This window comes from Lynx rufus, unplaced genomic scaffold (assembly GCF_022079265.1).
Source record: "Lynx rufus isolate CCGP_SWC_20201006 ecotype Redwood Valley unplaced genomic scaffold, mLynRuf1.p SCAF_17, whole genome shotgun sequence".
Lineage (NCBI taxonomy): Eukaryota > Metazoa > Chordata > Mammalia > Carnivora > Felidae > Lynx > Lynx rufus.
The window spans coordinates 40660905-40683567 of NW_025814831.1; the positions used below are offsets into that span (position 1 = coordinate 40660905).

Below are 22663 nucleotides of genomic sequence, written 5' to 3' on the forward strand. Positions count from 1 at the left end.
CAATGACTTATCAAGATAGTTTCCCACACAAAGACATGTAAGATTCTTCCCTAAGAGAAATTTTTTTTTTAAGATTGTATTTTTTTTAAGTAAGCTCTACACCCAATGTGGGGCTTGAACCTACAACCCTGAGATTAATAGTCGCATGCTCTACCGACTGAGCCAGCCAGGCGCCCCCTAAGAGAAATTTAGGGTGCCAGTCACTTCCCCTCCCTTAAACCTTGTTCTTACAGGGATAGAAGTCTTTTGGCATTTGAGGAAAAGATGCCATCAAGCAGCTACTTATCCTTTTGGAGAAGGAACTATAATTTGGGGGGGGGGGGGCGGAGAGAAAGGTTGTGAAACATTTAAAATAGATTTTTTCACAGAAGGTGGTATTTTTAAAACTAATTTTCAGCTTTATTTACCACTCAATGGAATATCAGCAACTCACTTGCAAATCATTCAGCAAATACTTTTTTATATGTATTTTTATACATTATATAAATATAACATTTATTCATATTTGTTTTGTTACATATATATAAATACATATGTGGGTAGCAAAACAAATATGAACCACATGTTAAATTTCAGTGGTGGGTATATGGGCATATTATTCCAATTTAGATGTATGCTTGAAATTTTAGATAATAAAAAGTTGGGGAAAACTCATGGAGTAGAGCTTTTTATTTAGATAATTTATACTAAATGCTATAAAAATGTATTATCTATGATGTTTTAGGATATGAAGGGTACTGGACACATGTTTGGCATCAGCTGCGGTCCTTATACTGAATTATTCAAACTAAACAAACCTCATAATAGATCCAAGGACTGGTTGACCTAAACAATGATAACAAAATCCTGGAAGAGCAGTAGCAGTGGACGGCATCTTTTCTCAGAACATCACACACACAGGTCACCTCCTCTCCTGGGAATAGCACCCACGTAAAGGACACAACTTTCTCATGGCATTCATTAAAGCCATAAGGAAACTCCCTAAACACACAATGAAGTAAGATTTAACAAATATTTACTGAGCACCAGTTAAGTGAACTTCTGGAATTAGGAGTGTGTACATGCCAATATAGTATGTGCAGAACATGGTTTCTCTTTGGGGGTTAATTACAACCGAGTTGGGGAAAGTAGGTGCTTAAAAGCAGTGAAAAGCAAATAACACCACAAAATTTAAAGAGCAATTATTACATCGTTGGTGAAAGTGTAGCTTGGTAAAACCTTTAATGGAGAGCAATTTAGTAATACCTACCAAAATTAGAAATGTGCATACCCTTTGCCTCAGGATTCCAATTAAATGGGTATGAATTTATCCTATAGATATGTTCATATGTGTGCCACATGATGTATGTATAAAGATAATAACTGAAGCATTATATAAAACAGCAAAATTAAAAAAAAACCTAAATATGCATAGGAAACTGGTTAAATTATGGTACATGCATTAACGAAATACTATGTAGTTGTTAAATAGAGTTAGGCTGCTTTTGACACAGAATATCTCCAAAACATAAGGTTGAAGCAAAAAGTAAACAAGTGGGACTACATCAAACTTAAAAGCTTCTGTGCAAGAAAGGAAACAATCAAGACAGTAAAAAGTCAACCTATGGAATGGGAGAAAATATTTACAAACCATCTCTTATCTGATAAGGAGTTAATATCCAAAATATGTAAGAACTCCTACAACTTAATAACAAAAAAAGCAAATAACTCTATTTAAAAATGGACAAAGGACTTGAATAGACATTTCTCCAATGGCCAGTGGGTATATGAAAAGATGCTCGACGTCACCATTAAGGAAATGCAAATCAAAGCCATAATGAGATATAACCTCACATCTGTTAGGATGGTCATTACAAAAAAAAATCAGAAAATAACAAATGCTAGTGAAGATGTGGAGAAATTGGGACCCTTGTGCACTGGTGGGAATGTAACATGGTACAGCTATTATGGAAAACAGTATGGAGGTCCCTCAAAAAATTACAAGTAGAACTACCCTTTGATCCAGCAATTGCACTTCTTTGTATTATTCCAAAATAACTGAATGAGATATTTGTACTAGCATGCCTATTACGGCATTATCCATAACAGCCAAGACAGAGAAACAATTGAAGTGTCCACAGATGGATGAATGGATAAAGAACTTGTGGTATATACAATTGTGGTAATACATTGCAGTATTATGCAGCCCTAATAAAGAAGGAAATCCTGTCATAGGCTACGACATGCATGAAACTTAAAGACACTATGGTAAGTGAAACAGCCAGTCACAAAGGACAAATACTGCATGATTCCACTAAAGCAGTCAAACTGATATAAGCAGAAAGTAAAATGATGGTAGCCAGGGATGCGGGGAGGGGAAAATGAGGAGTTTTGTTCAATGGGCATAGAGTTTTAGTCATGCAAGATGAAAAAGTTCTAGAGCTCTACTGTATGTATAACAATATACATATAATTAACAATAGTATTGTATACTTAAAGGTTTATTAAGAGGGCAGATTACCTGTTCCGTGTTTTGTTTTGTTTTTTTTTACAATTGAAATGATGTGTTTATACATATCTTTAAATATCTCTAAGTAAAAAGAAGTCAAGATGTAGAGGACTGCGCATAGTATGCCAACATTTGTGTGTGTGTATGTTTGTTCTATATACATAGTTAACTAGGCTTAACATATATTTGCAAAGATACAGAAAGTCGTAAGAGTGGTTGCTTCCAATGAGGAAAACTGGATGCTTGGGACAGACATTGCAGGGAGGCAATTTTGTAAATTTTGAATTTGTACCAATTAAATTTTAATATTACCAATCAAAAAATAGAACATACAGAGAAAGACAGATACCATATGTTTTCACTCTTATGTGGATCCTGAGAAACTTAACAGAAACCCATGGAGGAGGGGAAGGAAAAAAAAAAAAAGAGGTTAGAGTGGGAGAGAGCCAAAGCATAAGAGACTGTTAAAAACTGAGAACAAACTGAGGGTTGATGGGGGGTGGGAGGGAGGGGAGAGTGGGTGATGGGTATTGAGGAGGGCACCTTTTGGGATGAGCACTGGGTGTTGTATGGAAACCAATTTGACAATAAATTTCATATATTGAAAAAAAATAGAACATAAAGCAATTTATAAAAAAGTAGGAAATATATGGTACTAATGACACATACCAGAATAATTATCTAGATAACAAGAGATAAGTTGGAGTAGAGAATGCAGTATTTACAAGGCGGAACGTGAGCTGGGCCTTGAGAAATGGGAAGTGTTTGGATAGGTAGAGGAGAGCAGTAAGGACAGTCTGGGTGTGTACATAGAGGCTGGAGTGGGGAGAGGACATGGGAAGTAAAAATGGAGAAGCAGGGTAATGAAAGGTAAATCAAGCGCCAGTGAGACAGTTTCAGCGTCTGCAGAATGTAGGTACAAGAGAAAAGGATGAAATAGTTTAGTAGATGATGCACGGAAATGTGGAATTAATGTGGTGGGCAGCAGGGAGCCACTGTAGGCTCTTGAGCAGGGAAGTCATATTATGAAAGCAGGATTCCAAGATCAGCAGACAAAACAGACAAAATAAACCAAAAGACAGACAACTGTCAGAAGGCTAACGCAGCGATCCAGGGGTTGCCCATTGCAATCATCTGGGAAGCTTTAAAAATATATATTTGTGCCTAGGTCTCCACTGCCAGAGATTCTGATTTAATTGGTTTGGGGTGGAGCCTGATCATTGTCATTTTGAAAGCTCCCCCAAGTGATTTTAAAGAGCAGCATGGGTTGAACATAACTGTCACAATCCAGGCACAAAGAGATGAAGGCTAAGATTCAGGAGCTGGCAGGAGGCTGGAGACAGGATAAAAGCACACTTAGGAGACAGGTCCAAGGAAGAACTGATGTGCTGACAGATCAGGGGTAAAGAGTGGAAAGATATACACAGTCTGTTAGATTTATGCATTCATTCAACAGACATTTATTAAGTCCCTCCCAAGTACCAGGTACCATACTGAGCTTGAAGATTTAGTGATGAGCAAAGCAGACCAGTCCCAGTTCTTCAGAAACTTGTGGTCTAGTGGACACAGACAACAAACAAGACTTCCAGGGATGGCCTGTACAACTGGGTCTGAAGCTATCAAGCATGACCGCTATCAGGCTGCTTGTGTACATCAAGTGGTCGGGGGAGACGTCTCTGAGCTGGTGATACTTGAGCTGAGGCTTGAGTGATGAGGAGCTGAGTCTTCAAAGAGAGATGTTCTCTCTAGGAAAAGCAGTAAGCACGCAGGGACATGTTCAAGGCACAGAAATCTGTACAACGGAGAAGAGTCAAAGACTGATGGGAGATGAGGTCAGAGAAATACGTAGGTACAAACCAAATAGAGCCATGTGGGCCATGGCACAGATTTCATTCTCAATGACATGGGAGGCCCTTGGAGGAAATTAAGCAGAGTAGTGACGTGATCTGATTTACATTTTTGAACAACCACTTTTGCAGTGTGAAAACAGACTGCAGGTTGCAGGAATGAAAGCAAGAAAACTGATTGGAAGGATAGATTAGAGTATGAGGTGCGCTGACAGGGGAAAACTGTGGAGGGGAATAGATTTGAATATGTCGACTTTAGGTAACTGGGCAGCATCTAAGCAGAAACGACCCAGGACAACTGGACACGTGGGAAATAGGTGAGAATTTAGGTTGTACCTACTGACTTGGAGACACTTTCAGGACTGAAGAAATGCATGTTAGATGACACTACAGGACTATGGCAACTTTTTCCAAGAAGGGGACTAGTAACAACTTGGAAGAAAAGCCTCTAGTGGTGGGCTGCAGGGCTCTGTAGTTAGTTTTGTCTTACAGAACATCTTTATCTGTGAATGGGATAAAGAAATGGCAGGATAACGCAGGATGTCAAAAAACAGGGAACAATGATACACTGGAATCAAAACTTAAAAAAAGATCTCAACGGCTGGAAGAATGTACTAAAGTTAACAAGACAAAATTTAGATAGATAAAAAATAGATAACAAGTGTGTGTGTGTACAACATATATTTCTTCATATTAAAAAAAATAAAATTAATAGTAAAAGACCTAGAAATCTGGCAGTTCACCTAAAAGAGACCTGGGGCTTTTACTGATGATGTACTTTACAAGCCTAAAGTGTAAAGTCATTGTGAAAAAGCTGATGTAAAATCAGAGGAATTGACATTGTTACAAAACTAGAACTTATTTTTCTAGGGAAGAATACATCAGTAGTGAAAATAAACTACATTGATCAGGATTATTTCTAGAACACTATTTTCTGATCAGGCCACTGACTAGATGGCTGAAGTAGAGAAGGGAGAAGAGATATGAGATTTGAGGAACAGTCAAGTAATAAAACTATATATATTCAATTCAGTGCTTAACAGCATACTCAAACTTTCCCCAAATATCGTGTTAAATAACTTGGGGAAATAAGGTGTATTTCCCCTGGTTGAGAGAAAACATAGTCTTCAAACATGAAAGTCTTCAGAGATTAAAGAAAACTTGTCCAAAATTAGACAAAAGAGGTAGAGCTTGGATTTGAACACAAGTAAATAGGACTTCAGAATCTTTATTTAAAAAAAAAAAAAGTCTCTCCATAAATATATGAAACTATAGATATAGATCTATGTTTTCCTTTTCTTTTTTTTTTAAATAATTTATTGTCAGGTTAGCTAACATACAGCGTACACAGCGTAGTTTTGGCTTCAGGAGTAGATTCCCGTGATTCGCCAATTAAAACACCCAGTGCTCATCCCAACAAGTGCCCTCCTCAATGCCCATCACCCATCTTCCCTGCTCCCAAACCCCCTACCCCCACCCTCATCAACCCTCAATTTGTTCTCTGTAATTACGAGTCTCTTGTGGTTTGCTTCTCTGTTTGTAACTTATTTTTCCTTCCCTTCCCCTATGGTCTTCTGCTAAGTTTCTCAAGTTCCACATATGAGTGAAAACACAGGATATCTTTCTTTCTGACTGACTTATTTCACTTAGCATAATACCCTCTAGTTCCATCCATGTTGTTGCAAATGGCAAGATTTCATTCTTTTTCATCATTGAGTAGTATTCCTGTGTGTGTGTGTACACATACACATTACATCTTCTTTATCCATTCATCAGGTGATGGACATTTGGGCTCTTTTTGGCTATTGTTGATAGCACTGCTATAAACATTGGGTACATGTGCCCCTACGAATCAGCACTCCTATATCCTTTGGATAAATTTCTAGTAGTGCTATTGTTGGGACATAGGGTAATTCTGTTTTTAATTTTTTTGAGGAACCTCCACTATGTTTTCCAGAGTGGCTATACCAGTTTGCATTCCCACCAACAGTGCAAGAGTGTTCCCCTTTCTCCACAACCTCGCCAACATCTGTTGTTTCCTGAGTTGTTACTTTTAGCCACTCTGACCAGTCTGAGATGGTATCTCAATGTGGTTTTGATTTGTATTTCCCTGATGAGGAGTGACATTGAGTATCTTTTCATGTGCCTATTGGCCATATGGATGTCTTCTTTAGAGAAGTGTCTATTCATGTCTTCTGACCATTTCTTCACTGTATTATTTGTTTTTTTGGGAGTTGAGTTTGCTAAGTTCTCTAAAGACTTTGGATACTAACCCTTTATGTCATTTGCAAATATCTTCTCCCATTCTGTTGTTTGCCTTTTAGTTTTGTTGATTGTTTCCTTTGCTGTACAGAAGCTCTTAATCTTGATGGGATCCCAGCAGTTCATTTTTGCTTTTATTTCCCTTGCTTTGGAGACGTGTCAAATAAGAAGTTGCTGCGGCTGAGGTCAAAGAGGTTGTTGCCCATTTTGCCCTCTAGGATTTTGATGGTTTCCTGTCTCACATTTAGACCTTTCCTCCATTTTGAATTTATTTTTGTGTATGGTGTAAGAAAGTGGTCCAATTTCATTCTTCAGTATGTTGTTGTCCAGTTCTTCCAGCGCCACTTGCCAAAGAGACTGTCATTTTTCCATTGGATACTCTTTACTGCTTTGTCGAAGATCAGTTGGCCATACATTTGTAGGTCCATTTCTGTGTTCTCTATTCTATTCCATTGGTCTATGTGTCTGTTTTTGTGTCAATACCATACTGTCTTGATGACTACAGCTTTGTAGTATAGGCTAAAGTCTGGGATTGCAATGCCTCCAGTTTGGTTTTCTTTTCAACCTTACTTTGGTTATTCGCCGTCTTCTGTGGTTCCATGCAAATTTTAGGATTGTTTGTTCTAGCTCTGTGAAGAATACTGGTAATATTTTGATTGAGATTGCATTTGTATAGGTTGCTTTGGATAGTATCAACATTTTAACAATATTTGTTCTTCCAATCCATAAGCATGGAATGCTTTTCCATTTCTTTGTGTCTTCTTCAATTTCTTTCATTAGCTTTCTATAGTTTTCAGCATACAGATCTTTTACCTCTTTGGTTAGGTTTATTCCTAGGTATTTTATGGTTCTTGGTGCAATTTAAATGGGATCGATTCCTTGATATCTCTGTTGTTTCGTTACTGTATAGAAACGCGACTGATTTCTGTTCATTGATTTTATATCCTGCAACTTTTCTGAATTCATGTATTAGTTCTAGCAGTTTTTTGGTGGTCTTTTGGGTTTTCCATGTAGAGAGAGTACCACATCATCTGCGGAAAGTGCAAGTTTGACATCTTCTTTGCCAATTTAGATGCCTTTTATTTCATTTTATTGTCTAATTGCTGAGGCTAGGACTTAATCTATGTTTTCCTTTGCGTTAAGCAGTTGCATTACCAGGGCCATCTTGAAAAGGTTCAATCAGAAAATTCCAAGTTTTATTTGAGCTTTTTTCAGGCAAGAAATTCAGGGGTCTTATTTAACTTCACAACTTTAGGACTAGTGCAACTCTTAGTGTGTATTATGTGCTCAGTAAATACTTACTCAGTGAATTAGCCAGCCCCTTTGCCTGTGTTGTGCATTGATCCACTGATCAGTAGAAGACAAAACACACACAAATTCAAACAGTGAGAAACATTTCTCTGGAGGTCTTGTTTCTTTATACCATCCCATATGACAATGCCTTTTCATCCACTTGTCTTTTTTCCCCTGGCAACTCAATTTCCCTCTCTGCCCCTTTCCTTTGTCCCACAGGCGAAAAAACTTGTCCCCCTGGCCACCAGGCAAGATGAGTCTTCCTGCTCCTCATAAGTGCTCATCTTGATGGACAGCCTCACAAACTAGGACAGTGGATCATGATAGTAAAAACATAGATCAGATTGTTCAGGAAGAGTGATTGTAATGAGGAAGCCATATCCACAATATCTTTACTTATCCTTCACCAAAATTTTGTTTTCTTATTTTTCCCTCTTCATTAAGGGAAGACTATAGGAGGATAATGTAGAAAAATGAACAAATTGTGTGCTTAAATTAGAAAAACAATTGTTTCAGTACTATATCAGGTTCTGAGAAGTTCTAAGACCAAAAATTATGACACCTAAGTTTTAGGCAAAGTAATTGGCAGGAAACAAAGTCTTTTTTCAATAGGGCTAATTCTAATAAAGTCAGAGAGAGTACTGTCAACATGCCAAGAAGAAAATCAGGTTAAAATTAACTGTTCGAGTCCTTTTGTTTCTAGCATCTATTTTCCATCTCTATATATTCTACTGGCACTGTCAGCACGAGAGACCCCACACCCAGCTACCCACAGATTATCTAGTAACCTGATCCGGCAAATACACAGGGCAAGAATGGAGAAGAGAAAAATCCGTTTACCTTAAAAAGAGATCTTCCAAATTCATTAACATCTCATACAGTGCTCGCCATTTCATTTGTGCCCACATAACCTTATTCCTAGGCTCTAAAATGTTTCAGAGTCAGATGGCTATAGCACTTCCACAAATGGCGGGGGATGGGGGGGGTACACATTTCAAATACAGAAGAGTACTGGTGCCAAAGGTCACATGGAGAAAGAAATGAATCTTTCCTAGCTGATCTCTGCTCACATCAGAGATCACCCCCCAAACGGGGGAGAAGAAAAACGGTCTTACAGGTTTATATACAGGCAAATAAGGAAGATGAGATTTTGCAAAGGTAAAAATGTTTTTAGAAGCACAAGAAGGCCCGTGATTAGCTGATAACCATTTAAAGGCATGTGTAAAGTTTACCTGAAAATGGATGGTATGCTTCTGCTTTTCCATTGGTGGATTTACCAAGGTACTAAACTTAAATTTAAAAGGTGTCACGGGAGAAGGAACAAAGGAACAAACAAAGCCAGAGAGGTTGGGCTGATCTGGTAACAAGCTACCCATCAAATGCGAGTTAGGAATTGCCACAGTAGAGAATGTATGGTACTTTCAAGACCAGGTCTATACCCAGATTGTGCTGAATTTCAGATTCTGCTTCTAGATGGAAAGGCAAAAAAACCCACAAAGATTTCCAGACCTTGGGTGTTTAAAGGGCCTTCACACAGTAAATCAACCTACTCCTGTCTTGTTTTCTCCGCAGCCAGACTGAAATAATACAGCACCAGCAGAGGTGTGAATTACCCCCATTCATCTTAATGGAGTGTTAACTTCAAAGGCTTGTTTTAACCATTTAAATGCTAAGCTCATGAGTAAACATTCCGTTAAAAAAAAAAGGTACAATTTAAACATTCACCTTCAACATACGAAAGTAATTTATATTCTCAGCACTTCGTTTTTTAATTTAGCAAACAAGTCTCCAAGTGTTAGAAAAGTATATATTTTGTACTTTACTTAGTTTTATTTTAAATAGTTCTTACCTAATAAATTATGAACGTTAAGCCCATAATGCGAGGGCCTATATTTCCCAGGAAAAATGTTGCGGAGTACTTGAACAAGGGTTTTTGGTAATCCTAGTGAAGGGGACACTGCTCTTACCTGCCATCTTATTAGCTTCCTCCACACTCATAGAGAAAGCTGTGACCCCGAAGAGGCAACCAGATAAGGCAGAATATTGAAGTAAAAGAAAAGAAAAACACTTCCACAAATATTATCTCTTGATATTAACTAAGTTTTATGTTCAATATGTTACTTGTCCCTTTGCCAAACCTCTCATGATCCTATCCCATGAGCAGGTGACAAATGTATTAACTGATGCCCAGCTGTCATCACATTTAACATTTGCCCCACAGGGCATCCTTGCATCTGTTGCAGATTTAGTGTTATTTTGGTATTACTGGAATTAGATTTATGTAAGCAGCTGAACACCTATTTGTGTTTGGATCTATAATTTCATAAACAGAAAAAGAGGGTACAAGAATTAGCTTATCAGATTGATAGGCTCTGGCTGATCTGAAGCCACAGGGGAAGCCATGCCTGGCTGTGCCCCTGGGACCATGCTAAGTGCCCAGCTTCAGGAAGACATTAGTAGGAGAGCACAGCTGGGGCAGAACTGTGGCAAAACATGAAAAAGAGTGCACATGGGGCCAGTTCCCCTGTGAATGAAGGCTAGAGAAAGATTCTAAACATATTAGTTGTACAAGATGGAAGACGAAGAAATTCCCTGTCTCTGATTGGAAGCAAACTTATTTTACTGGTCCAGATGAAGGGATGGGGAAAAGGGGATAAGTATCTGATCTAAGAGCCTGTTTTGGTCTGCACCTAATTTATACAGGGTCATTTAATCCTCTCAACACAACCCTGTATAATTGGTATTAACTCCATTTAATACCTATATGAAAGTGGAGGCTTGGAGAGGTTAAGTACTTTGTCTAAACTCACTGAGATTTGAATCTAAGTCTTTCTAACCCTCAAACTTGGACTTTTTCCATTATACGATGCCGATCCAAAGTTGCCAAAGAAATATCTTAACTCAAAAGGGAAGCTCAGTTGTCAATTCTTCTGCCCATTTCCTAAGTAGGAAGCAAAGGGGCACCTGCAAAAGTGTGTATTTCCATTCATGCAAATTGGTGCTTTGCATGCAATCCCCTACTTTACATGTGCACAGGGGTAGCATTACATTTTCACTGATACACCCTGGCTTTGGTAGGCTACTAACAAGGTGCCTTTCACAAAGAGCACTCATGGGGAGAAGAGATCCAGCTTCTGCTTTCCAACCAAAAGTAAGCCACATCAATGGGAAACAATGATTTATAACCTCTGCACAAAACTTGATATAAATCGTCACTATTTGTCTCTGTTTGCCAACTAGAAAGTCACGTGTTTAAGTGACAAAAGAGAAAGTTCAGAGAACTTCCAAATCCACAGTCAATCATCACAGCTCTATGTCATAATGAACAACAGGAAAATCACAGAAGTTTCTTAGAGAAGATTGGGAGGCAGGGCAAAATACCAAATGAAATAATCCCACAGTTTCGTTATTAGTGATTGATGTTGACAACATTAACCCACAGCTAAGATTCAATTTTGTATATAAAGCCAATACACGGATTTCTTAAAAAACAAACAAATGTGGGGCGCCTGGGTGGCGCAGTCGGTTAAGCGTCTGACTTCAGCCAGGTCACGATCTCGCGGTCTGTGAGTTCGAGCCCCGCGTCGGGCTCTGGGCTGATGGCTCAGAGCCTGGAGCCTGTTTCCGATTCTGTGTCTCCCTCTCTCTCTGCCCCTCCCCCGTTCATGCTCTGTCTCTCTCTGTCCCAAAAATAAATAAACGTTGAAAAAAAAAATTAAAAAAAAAAAAACAAAAAAAACAAATGAAAGATTGACTCTATACATTTAATAACACTAAAAACTTCTGCCTGTGATAAACACTGTTAAGAGAACGAGAAGGCAAGCCACTGATTGGGAGAGAATTTTTGCAAAACACATTATCTGATAAAGGACTGGTATCTAAAATATACAAAGAATGCTTAAAAGCCAACAGTGAGAAAATAAACCAATTTAAAAAATGGGCAAAAGATCCAAACCTCACCCAAGAAAATATACAGATGGCAAATAAGCATATGAAAAGATGCTCCACATCATATGTCATTAGGGAAATGCAAATTGAAACAATGAGATATAACTACACACCCATTAGAATGGCAAAAATCCAAACCACTGACAACACCAAATGTTGGCGAGGATATGGAACAACAGGAACTCTCATTCACTGCTGTCAGAAATGTAATATATTACAGCTAGTTTGGAAGGCAGTTTGGCAGTTTCTTATAAGACCTAAACATATTCTTACCGTATGATGCAGCAATTGTGCTCTTTGGTATTAACCCAAAAAAGCTGAAACTTATATCCACACAAAAACCTGTACACACTTTATTCATAACTTTGAAAGCCAGGAAGAGGTCCTTCAACAGGTGAATGAAAACACAAACTGGCCCATCCATACAGTGGAATATTATTCAATAATAAAAAGAAATGAGCTATATGAAAATGCATGGAGGAAACAACTGCATTTTGTTTAAGTGAAAGAGCCAGCCTGAAAGGTTAGATAATATATAATTCCAACTATATGACATCCTAGAAAAGGCTCACAGGGAAAGGCTCAGAGTTTTTATGAAGTCAGTCAAAAGATCAGTGGTTGCCAATGCTTGCATCAACAGTGAACTCTCAGGCAAACTATGTACTTTAGTAAATAATACTGTATCAAGGGGTACCCAGGTGGCTCAGTCAGTTAAGTGTCTGACTCTTGATGTTGGCTCAGGTCATGATCTCCTGGTTTGTGAGTTCCAGCCCCATGTCAGGCTCTGTGCTGCCAGTGTGGAGCCTGCTTGATATTCTCTCTCTCTCTCTCTCTCTCTCTGCTCCTCCCTTGCTCATGTTCTCGCTCTCTCTCAAAATCAACAGACTTAAAAAATGTTTTACAAGTACTGTATCAATATTGGCTCATCAAGTATAACAAATGCACCACATGAATGCAAGATTTCAACAATATGGGAAACTATGGGTGTGTTGGGGATCAGGGGATATATGAGAACTCTGTACCTTCTGCTCAATGTTTCTGTAAACATTAAATCCACCCTAAAAAATAAAGTCTATTAATTTAAAAAAAAAAATACAAAGGTTGACCTAACTTATCAAAGAACATTTTGAGTTTTATTTTAATTAAAACTGCTATAAACCCACTTTCCGCTACCTATTCCCATTTTGTTCTGCTTTTCTGTTAATAATGTTTATAAAAATGTTTACCCATATAAAAAGGATTCATCAAAGATGCTTTACAGAATTATTCCTTTTTGCATATAGAGGTAAATTATTCTTTGTAAGAAGTGGGAAAATATTTGTTTCATTTACTAATCCAATTAAAAATGATTATTGCTAAACTAAAATTCCCAACCAAAATTCCAAAGATGAGCAAAACAAAAGCCTGTGGGGAAAGAAAAGATAAAGAACAATTAGAGTATTTTAAACCTCCACCTTCCTCAATAATGTATGTTATAGTTCAAAATACATGAACTTTCTTGATGTAAACTACTCAAGTACAAAATGACAAATTATTTCTTAAAATAGAATTATTAAAAGAAATAAAAGGTAACCTACCCCAAGTTTTTTCCATGAGAGAAAATCCTCTCTGCTAAGTTTAAGATAAAATAGTCCTGGGAATATAAAAATCAAACACGTTGATGTACTGGAACCTTTAAGTGGGAGGGGAAACAAGAAAAAAAAAAGAGGATATTGCCAGATTCAGATGCGGGGCCGGATGACAATTTTGATCTATTTTGTTACATGGATTTTTTGAAATAGAAAACTTACCAACCACACCAAATATATTCCTAATGTCAGGAACATATATTGCAAGTAAAACAATGGTAACATTGAGTGCTAGAGTGATCAAAGAATGGCGAGTCCATGAGAATGGAAAATTGGAGAAAAACATCATCATTAAAGCTCTTCTTGCCTGTATAACAGAAAAAGAAACAGATTTAAGCAGAGAGATTTAAGCAAAGCCAACATACTTGCTTAGGGAAACACAGGTACAGTATAGTAAGCATGACATCCTTGCTCCCTACACCATTTAGATTTTTAAAAAATACAGTATAAACGATTATTATAAAGTGTTTAGGACAAATCAACTAAGAAATACACCTTTCTGAGTGACCTTAATAAAAATTATTTTGGCCTGGGTGGCTCAGTTGGTTAAGCGGCCGACTTCAGCTCAGGTCACGATCTCACGGTCTGTGAGTTCGAGCCCCGCGTCGGGCTCTGGGCTGATGGCTCAGAGCCTGGAGCCTGTTTCAGATTCTGTGTCTCCCTCTCTCTCTGCCCCTCCCCCGTTCATGCTCTGTCTCTCTCTGTCTCAAAAATAAATAAAACGTTAAAAAAAAATTAAAAAAAATTATTTTGCTTTAATTCTTGAAGAAATGTTCACATTCAATGTCTTTAGGTTGCATAATTTTCAAAATGACCAACAATAACACTGTGTGATGAAATCTCAGAGAATCATTTTCATTAAATTCACAGAGAGAAGAACAAAAGGTTTGAAAAGAAAAAAGAATCATGCTATGGTAAAGAAACACCATGTACTATTTTATTTTATATTATCTGTTTCATAGCATGTAAATATGAAAACTAGTTCATGACACTTCCCACTGCCAAGGCGAGCAGCAGGCAGTCATACCCCACAAATGTTTACCCCCCACCGCTGCCCTCCTGGCTGTGCAGTCTACACAGGAAGTGGGCCAAAAATCTTGAAGGCCCAGTTCTTCGGGAACTTGCTGTTGAGGGATTCAAGACATTCATGCAGAAACATTCATACCTCAAGCCTCTGTTTCCATTTTCTCAGAAATTCTTAAGATTCTTACATATGGCAACTAAATACAGAATGAAGATCTGTTCTGCCCCTTAATTATAATTCTCAAGCAAATACAATATTTTGACTAAGATTAAATTAGAATGTCTATGTGAAAATAAATCTACAATAAACCAGAACGAGCTTATTTTTGCTGACTTGACTTTTGCTTCTTCATGCACATTCTTTTGAAAACAGAATACAGAATTAAAGGAGGGGGGGAAACCCCAAACTTTAGAAGAACCATAGTCTCTAAATTGGAAACAATGCTGTGGGAGAGCGTAAATCTAAACTAAATCTCAAAAAGCACAAATTAGCTTTGTGGTTCACTATTATTTTTGTGCCTTCATGGGGCCATATGCAAGTATGAGGTCTTTGATCAATTACCTGACAAATGAATAAGATATACAAGACTAGATGTGATTCAAACATTCCAGTCTGCAAAGAATTAGCGTTGCCATATCAGGGAGCTGCTACATTAAGCAACAAGACCTTTAAGAGTACTTACAGGGAAGTGGATTAGAGGGACTGTCAAAAGCACAGCAAATAGTATGCATAGCTTCACAGCCATGACAACAACATCATGTGGCAAGTACTTGCTATAACCTTGCAGTAATTCTGATGCCACTTTGTCTGTAAATTAAAACAATAATAAGGATCACATTATAAACTACTATGATGTCAATAACAGCAAAACTATTTTACTTTGCACAAATGGATCTTAACAAATTTTGGATTCTCAGTACCAAATCCATCTCTGGCCTTTTCCCTAGCCTTTGAAACATAGAGACATTAGTTAAATATCTGCTTTAAAGTTATAATCTTTTCTTTTAATTAAACTAGAAATCAGCAGAACTTCTAAAATTATGACCATGAAAATACATATATACATATACATATCTATATATATCTATATATATACATATAACTTGAGAACTTTTCCATAATCCAAAGGTCTTGAACATTTGTTTGTTTTGTAAGGTGTTTTCACATGTATCATTGAAAGGGTATCATGTGTACCCTTATAACAATTAAGAGGGTAGCTAGGCTGAAAAATATTAATGGACTTGCCCAAGATCACACAGCACAAAGGGGCAGAGCTCGAAGAGCTAAAAGAGTACCCACTTTTTTTTTGGTGCCAAAGCCAATACCCTTTCCTCAATACCGCAACGTTTTCTAGAATCTTACACTTCTGTACATGTTGTCTGTTTCATCAACATTTCACCTGTAAATTCCTCTTTCATAAGAAAATGTAGTTGTAGGGAAATGGCTTACTCAGCAAGCCAGTGGTAGTCAGTGACAGAATTTGTACATGCTGACCATGCTTTGCTCCATGTCAGTCTTCCATTTTCCCAATGTCTTCTGCGCCCCCAGTCAGACGAGGGGTACGAAGATTGAGCGTTCTCAAGAACGTTCCATGTCCTGCCTTGTAGTGAAAGATCAGTCTGTACTTAAAATAGAATACTGTCTTTTATTTTTAAGTAGGCTTCACGCCCAGTGTGGAGCCCTACGCGGAGCTTGAACTCATGACCCTGAGATCAAGACCTGAACTTAGATCAAGAGTTGGGTGCTTAACCAACTGAGCCACTCGGGTGCCCCAAAATAGATGGTGCTTTTTAAACTGCAGAGTAATATGTTTTCAGAGAGATGCTTTGGAGGAAATAAAAAACAAACACACCTCTGTTTTCAAGGAACTTAATATTTAAAGGAGCAATGAGATGAACATATACACATAAAATAGAAAGCGTTATAAACACAGATATACATGTACGTGGCAGTAGTTGTTCTAAACAAAGAACGATTGTGAATAGGGACATTGATATGACTTTGATATGGAGGAAGGAGGAAACACAGGGAGGCTTGGGGAGAGTCATCATGATATAGTGAAGAGCAGGAAGGTAGAGGGTCTTGAATTCTGGGACCACGCAGACTGATGTTCAAATTCCTCTACTTACTAGCAACCTAACTTCTCTGAGTCTCTTCGTTCTTACATCTGTAAAATGGGACACTAATATTTTGATGTGTGGAGTTACTGAGGGCCATAAATGAGTTAATGTATGGGTGGAGAAAGAGATTCTTTCTCAGAGGAAGAAGTAACATAAGCAGAAGCCCTGAAGTAGCACAGAGAATATGCATCTGAGAAAATGAGCAGTCTAGTAGTAGTAAGTACTTACAGTGGCTTAAACAGGATGTGCTGTAGAGCAGAGAGAGTATTGGGTGATAAGGCCAGAAATGCATTTAAGACCCAGTAACAGAGCTGTTCAGGAGGTTTGTACTCAATCTGGTGGGCTACAGAGATGCAATGACTTATGAAGATTGGTGTACTAGGATCTGAACTAAGTAGGAAGAAAAAGATACCCAAAACTGAAATAAGAGTTAGAAGGTTACTGTCATAATCACTGAGAGATAATGAGAATCTGAACTAGACTAGTGATAATGGAAAAGGGAGAAAAACCAATTATCTAACGTATCAAAGAACTACCTTACACAATGGGAGATTAATGGACTAAGTAAGAGATTAAGAAGAGCCAGGAAAGCCGGATTCTATTTCCAAGTCTGACATATTCGCAAGTCTTTGAAAAAATATGGCAAACTATTTTCTTTCTACTTTCTGAATCATGAAAATGAGCTATTAACACTGCTTAACAATTCTGTAGACTTTTAAAATGGTCTGGTTATTATGCAACATTTGGGCATTGGCCTGGCTCCCCAGAGGAACACTTTTTCTTCCTCACCTTATAATGCTGTAACGTCTGTAAAGAGCCAATATGATTAATCTAGGTACATACTTATAGGTCCCTGTAATCTGACAAAATTTAGATATTAACTAAGCCTTGGGAGCACTGGATAAAAGGATCCCAAGCAGCTCCAGAAGTCAGAAGAGCTAGATTATAAATTCAAAATATCTGTTACATATCCGCTTTCTACTTTCCCAGGATGAAAACATTTCTTCCGAGCCAGTCAATTCTGTGTTCTTAGCTGAGCCTTAACATATGTGAGGGATAGAGTACAACACACTTCTCTGAATTCAGACAAATCTCTATAAATCTTAGTAAGGACCTCTGCAAGTTATATATGCTATTAAGCGAGGAGGCTGTCTTGTGTAATACACATTGTCAAACCATCTGAAGTTTAGAAAGATTACCACAGAGTAGCAGAAAGATTACTAGATTAGTATTCAGGAGACATGCTACTACTAATATTGTTAACAGGTCACTTCACTTCTTTGGGCTTCAGCTGCTCATTTACAAAATGAGTTCAAGGCCTTAATTTGTGACTAGCCCTTTTGATAATTGCTCAGTAATTTCTCTCCATAAGAATGAGAGCTACTGATATCTCAACAGAAATATACCAAAAAAGATGCTCCTGAGTGATGATTAACAGCCCCCCAAAAGCTATTGTGAATGGAAAAATCAATATCTGAATCTTCTTTGGTCTTTGGAGAAGGAATTACTTTTATATCATTCTATCACCTACCTACAATGAGATTTTTCTTAGATGTGCATTTCTCCATTAGATAAAATGTGGACAGTCTGAAGAATTTGCGGTGCATTAAGTCAGAGACAACATAACAGCTTTACCTGATAACAAGGACAATCCCTGTGTAGGAAATATTTCATTTACATAATGAAAATGTTTCGCCTCTGTGTTCATGGAACAATAGATCAGTAGATAGGTAGGTAAGTAGACAGAGATATATAGATATGTCTGGAGCTTAAGTGAGCCAGGTTCTTCCAAAAGATAATCGACAAAAATTTGGGATGAAGGAAATCTGGGTTCTCTAGCATAATTCCTGAGGCGGGAACATAGTAATAAAAGCACTACCTTAGGAGACAGTCAGAATTGGATTCAAATCCCAACGCATCATTCATTAGCTGCAAGTATCTGGCCAAATTGCTCAAGCTATGTGAACCTATACCTTGTAGAGTTGCTGTAAGGATTAAGGTAAGCAATGTATATAAGATACCTGGCATTTACACAGGAAACGTTAGCTCAATAAATGTATTAGCATCCATCCTTCTTCCACTTTCCCTTCAATGTAAGCTTTCTGATAATTTAATACAGCATTCCATGGCAATTTATATAACTATTCCTCAGCTATCCCGGAGATTGGCAGGCCATTTGAGGCTTCTTCCAGATAGCTATCCATAAGGAGGAAAAGGAGGTCTATTTTTTGGACTCTTTCTCAATGTTGAAGATTCCTAAATACAGTAGTATTTGCGCCAGTGACAATTTTAATTTAGAAAAATACACAGCTAATCTGCTATACTAAGTTTTTGCTCAATCTCAACAGAGAGCTTGCTACAGTATCTTACTATTCTAGAAAAGTCTTACCGGGCTCAAGTCTGTGCAAAAACTTACAAACCCAACAACCAAAGCTAGAGCTTATATAGTTCAAGAATTTTGTTTTATGAGCCATGATCAAAAAAGCTTATCCATCTGCCTTAATTTTCTTTGTAGTGTATCCAGCAGGGTGTCATACTCATGTTGGAGATGATGCTTTTCCTGATGGTGTACACAGAGCTCTACCATTTTTATCCTCCATCAATATAAAATGCAAGAGCAGATTTAGATTAATGAATGGCCTTTCTTACTGTTAAAACAGCATAGAGATAGCAGGAAAGGGACTAGAGAACAATTATAATTTTCTCATATAATTCAAGAGCATACACATTATACTATTAAGTTACAATATTTAACTTAAATTTCATTAAAGATAGTGAGAAGTACAGTGCTGAAAAACTGAGCACCTGAAATTATAAAATGACTGTAACAATAATGACAATAATAATAACAGTAACCATCAGCAGTAGCTCTCCTTTGTGGAAGGCTGCTATGTGCCGGATACTATAATAGGCATTTTAGACATAACTCATTTCCTCCTCAATAAAACTCTATGCAATTTTCTGTTACAGATTAGAAGATGAAAAGATTACAAGGTGAGTGTCCTGTTCAAGCTAGTTAGAGCAGAATAGTTATTTGTACCACATTTGTTGGATTTCAAAATCCATACTCTTTCCACTGGGATTAGGAAAGGTAGCTGGTTTAGTAAAGGTAGCTGTGCAAGTAAACATCCAAAAACTTGTCAGACTTGGAAAAACTCTGGGAGAGAAGCAAAGTGCCATTAGAAGTAATCATGGATGTCTAAAACCTGAAACATGTGCACAAGGCTATCAACCATAAAATCAGTCATAACAGCTAAATATCACCAGAGTAATAACAGCCATTTACTTGAAGAGCTGTTATAAAAGCACTCATAAGCTGAAAAGTGTATTCCAGAATTGACAAATTGAGTGCAATTTGTTATAATGGGTTTGTTTGCAAATTAAATAGGTTTGCAGATTAAACAAAAGAGCCTACAATTTTTTTTCTTACTCTGGACTTTTAAGTTTTACTTTTTCTTTAGGTTCTTTTTAGAACAGAAAAAAACACATTCCAAGCAGACAATTTTTCAAAAATAAATAAAAATGTACTTAATTTTTTTAAATTTAAGAATTTAAAAGAATCTTTTTACCAAATTTAAGGGAGGGAAAGGTATCATAGAACGTACAATGCCAAATTGTGCAAATTAAGTGTGAAGGCAAAGATCTCTGAGATCTAAGTGTACAACTACAGTCCAGTGTAAAACCCTTCCCTTTCTCAAGTTGTTCTTTTGCAATTAAGATGACTGATTCTCCCAACCTTCCAAACTAGATTCCAAAATATTGAATTCTTAGAAAATAAAATCATGACTGCACATTTGTTTCTTGTAGAAAGACAGCAATGTCCCTAAGCCTTTGGCTTTACTTAGGTGTTAAAATTTTTTTTTATATGAAGTTATTATTAATCTTGAACTTGATCCATATTTTTAAGAGAAAGAAAATCAATTTTTTAAGGCCCATAAAGCTACTACAGTACTACACTGAATTTAGCAGCCTAAATTAACTTACTAACAAAAGGCGGAAACAAAGTCTATATTCAGGTGTGAGATCAACTAGAGAACAATTTGTCACTGATAATTAAATAATATACTTACCATAAAACGTGAGGTACCCAAAGAGTGCAGATATAAAATAAATGAGAAAACTTAAAGCAATTGCTGTATTGGTTGCATTTTGCATTCTTTTCTTTGAAGGGCTAAAAGACAAAAATGGCAAAAGTAGAAACTGTGATCTGAAATGTATCTAAAGAAACAAATATCAACCAAGCTAGTCAAGAGGATTCCTTAATTGTTCAAGAACTACTTCATTAATAACTATATACTAGAATTTTTGATTTGAAATTACTGCACAAAGATTTTGCTTCCAGGAAACATTTTTTTTTCCTTTTTTCAATTTACATCCAAATTAGTTAGCATATAGTGCAACAATGATTTCAGGAGTAGATTCCTTAATGCCCCTTAACCATTTATCCCATCCCCCACTCCCACATCCCCGCCAGTAACCCTCTGTTTGTTCTCCATATTTAAGAGTCTCTTATGTTTTTGTTCCCTTCCCTGTTATTATACAATTTTTGCTTCCCTTCCCTTATATTCATCTGTTTTGTATCTTAAAGTCCTCATATGAGTGAAGTCATATGACATTTGTCTTTCTCTGACTAATTTCACTTAGCATAATACCCTCCAGTTCCATCCACATAGTTGCAAATGGAAAGATTTCATTCTTTTCGATTGCCCACTAATACTCCATTGTATATATATACATATATATATATACATACATATATGTATTGTATATATATACATATATATATATACATACATACATATATGTATGTATGTATATATATATATGTGTGTATATATATACCACATCTTCTTTATCCATTCATCCATCGATGGACATTTGGGCTCTTTCCATACTTTGGCTATTGTTGATAGTGCTACCAAAAACATTGGGGTGAAATGTGCCCCTTAGAAACAGCATACCTGTATCCCTTGGATAAATACCTAGTAATGCAATTGCTGGGTTGTAAGGTAGTTCTATTTTTCATTTTTTGAGGAACTTCCATAATGTTTTCCGGAGTGGCTGCATCAGCTTGCATTCCTACCAGCAATGCAAAAGAGATCCTCTTTCTCCGCATCCTTGCCAACATCTGTTGTTGCCTGAGTTGTTAATGTTAGCCATTCTGACAGGTGTGAGGTGGTATTTCAATATGGTTTTGATTTGTATTTCCCTGATGATGAGTGATGTTGAGCATTTTTTCATGTGTCGGTTGGCCATCTGGATGTCTTCTTTGGAGAAGTGTCTATTCATGTCTTTTGCCCATTTCTTCACTGGATTATTTGTTTTTTGGGTGTTGAGTTTGATAAGTTCTTTACAGATTTTGGATACTAACCGTTTATCTGATATGTCATTTGCAAATGTCTTCTCCCATCCTGTCAGTTGCCTTTTAGTTTTGCTGATTGTTTCCTTCACTGTGCAGAAGCTTTTTATTTTGATGAAGTCCCAATAGTTCATTTTTGCTTGTGTTTCCCTTGCCTCCGGAGACATGTTGAGTAAGAAGTTGCTGTGGCTGAGGTCAAAGAGGTTTTTGCCTGCTTTCTCCTCAAGGATTTTGATGGCTTCCTGTCTTACATTTAGGTCTTTCATCCATTTTGGGTTTATTATTGTGTATGGTGTAAGAAAGTGGTCCAAGTTCATTTTTCTGCATGTTGCTGCCCAGTTTTTCCAGCATCACTTGCTGAAGAGACTGTCTTTATTCCATTGAATATTCTTTCCTGCTTTGTCAAAGATCAGTTGGCCATACATTTGTGTGTCCACTTCTGGGTTCTCTATTCTGTTCCATTGATCTGAGTGTCTGTCCTTGTGCCAGTGCCATACTGTCTTGATGATTACAGTTTTGTAATACAGCTTGAAGTCAGGAAACATTCTTCAGTAGGACCAAACTAACTCTTTGTTGTTTTGTTTTAAACAAACACCTGACTAGCTTAGTCAGTACTGCATGTGACTCTGGATCTCAGGGTTGTGAGTTCAAGCCCCACGTTGAGTGTGGAGATTACTTAAAAAGAGGGGTGCCT

At 37.2% G+C, this 22663-nt stretch overlaps 1 protein-coding gene and 1 non-coding gene across 7 annotated transcripts in view; both read right to left on the minus strand.

The window, feature by feature from the left end:
• SLC38A6 (solute carrier family 38 member 6) overlaps positions 1–22663 on the minus strand; it is a 76079-nt gene that overhangs the window by 381 nt on the left and 53035 nt on the right. For 2 of the 6 annotated variants that reach the window (XM_047079555.1, XM_047079554.1), the window contains exons 12-15: positions 20681–20781; positions 15173–15297; positions 13629–13773; positions 13416–13471 (exon numbers count right to left, since the gene is read on the minus strand). In XM_047079555.1, the coding sequence (XP_046935511.1) occupies positions 13416–13471; positions 13629–13773; positions 15173–15297; positions 20681–20781 (427 nt within the window). Of the gene's footprint in view, positions 1–12923; positions 13243–13415; positions 13511–13628; positions 13774–15172; positions 15298–20680; positions 20782–22663 lie in introns of those variants that run through there. The other 4 variants (XM_047079553.1, XM_047079552.1, XM_047079557.1 and 1 more) reach the window with 3 other exon arrangements.
• TRNAN-AUU (transfer RNA asparagine (anticodon AUU)) lies at positions 100–172 on the minus strand. The gene has a single exon. It is a non-coding gene; the product is annotated as a tRNA-Asn (tRNA).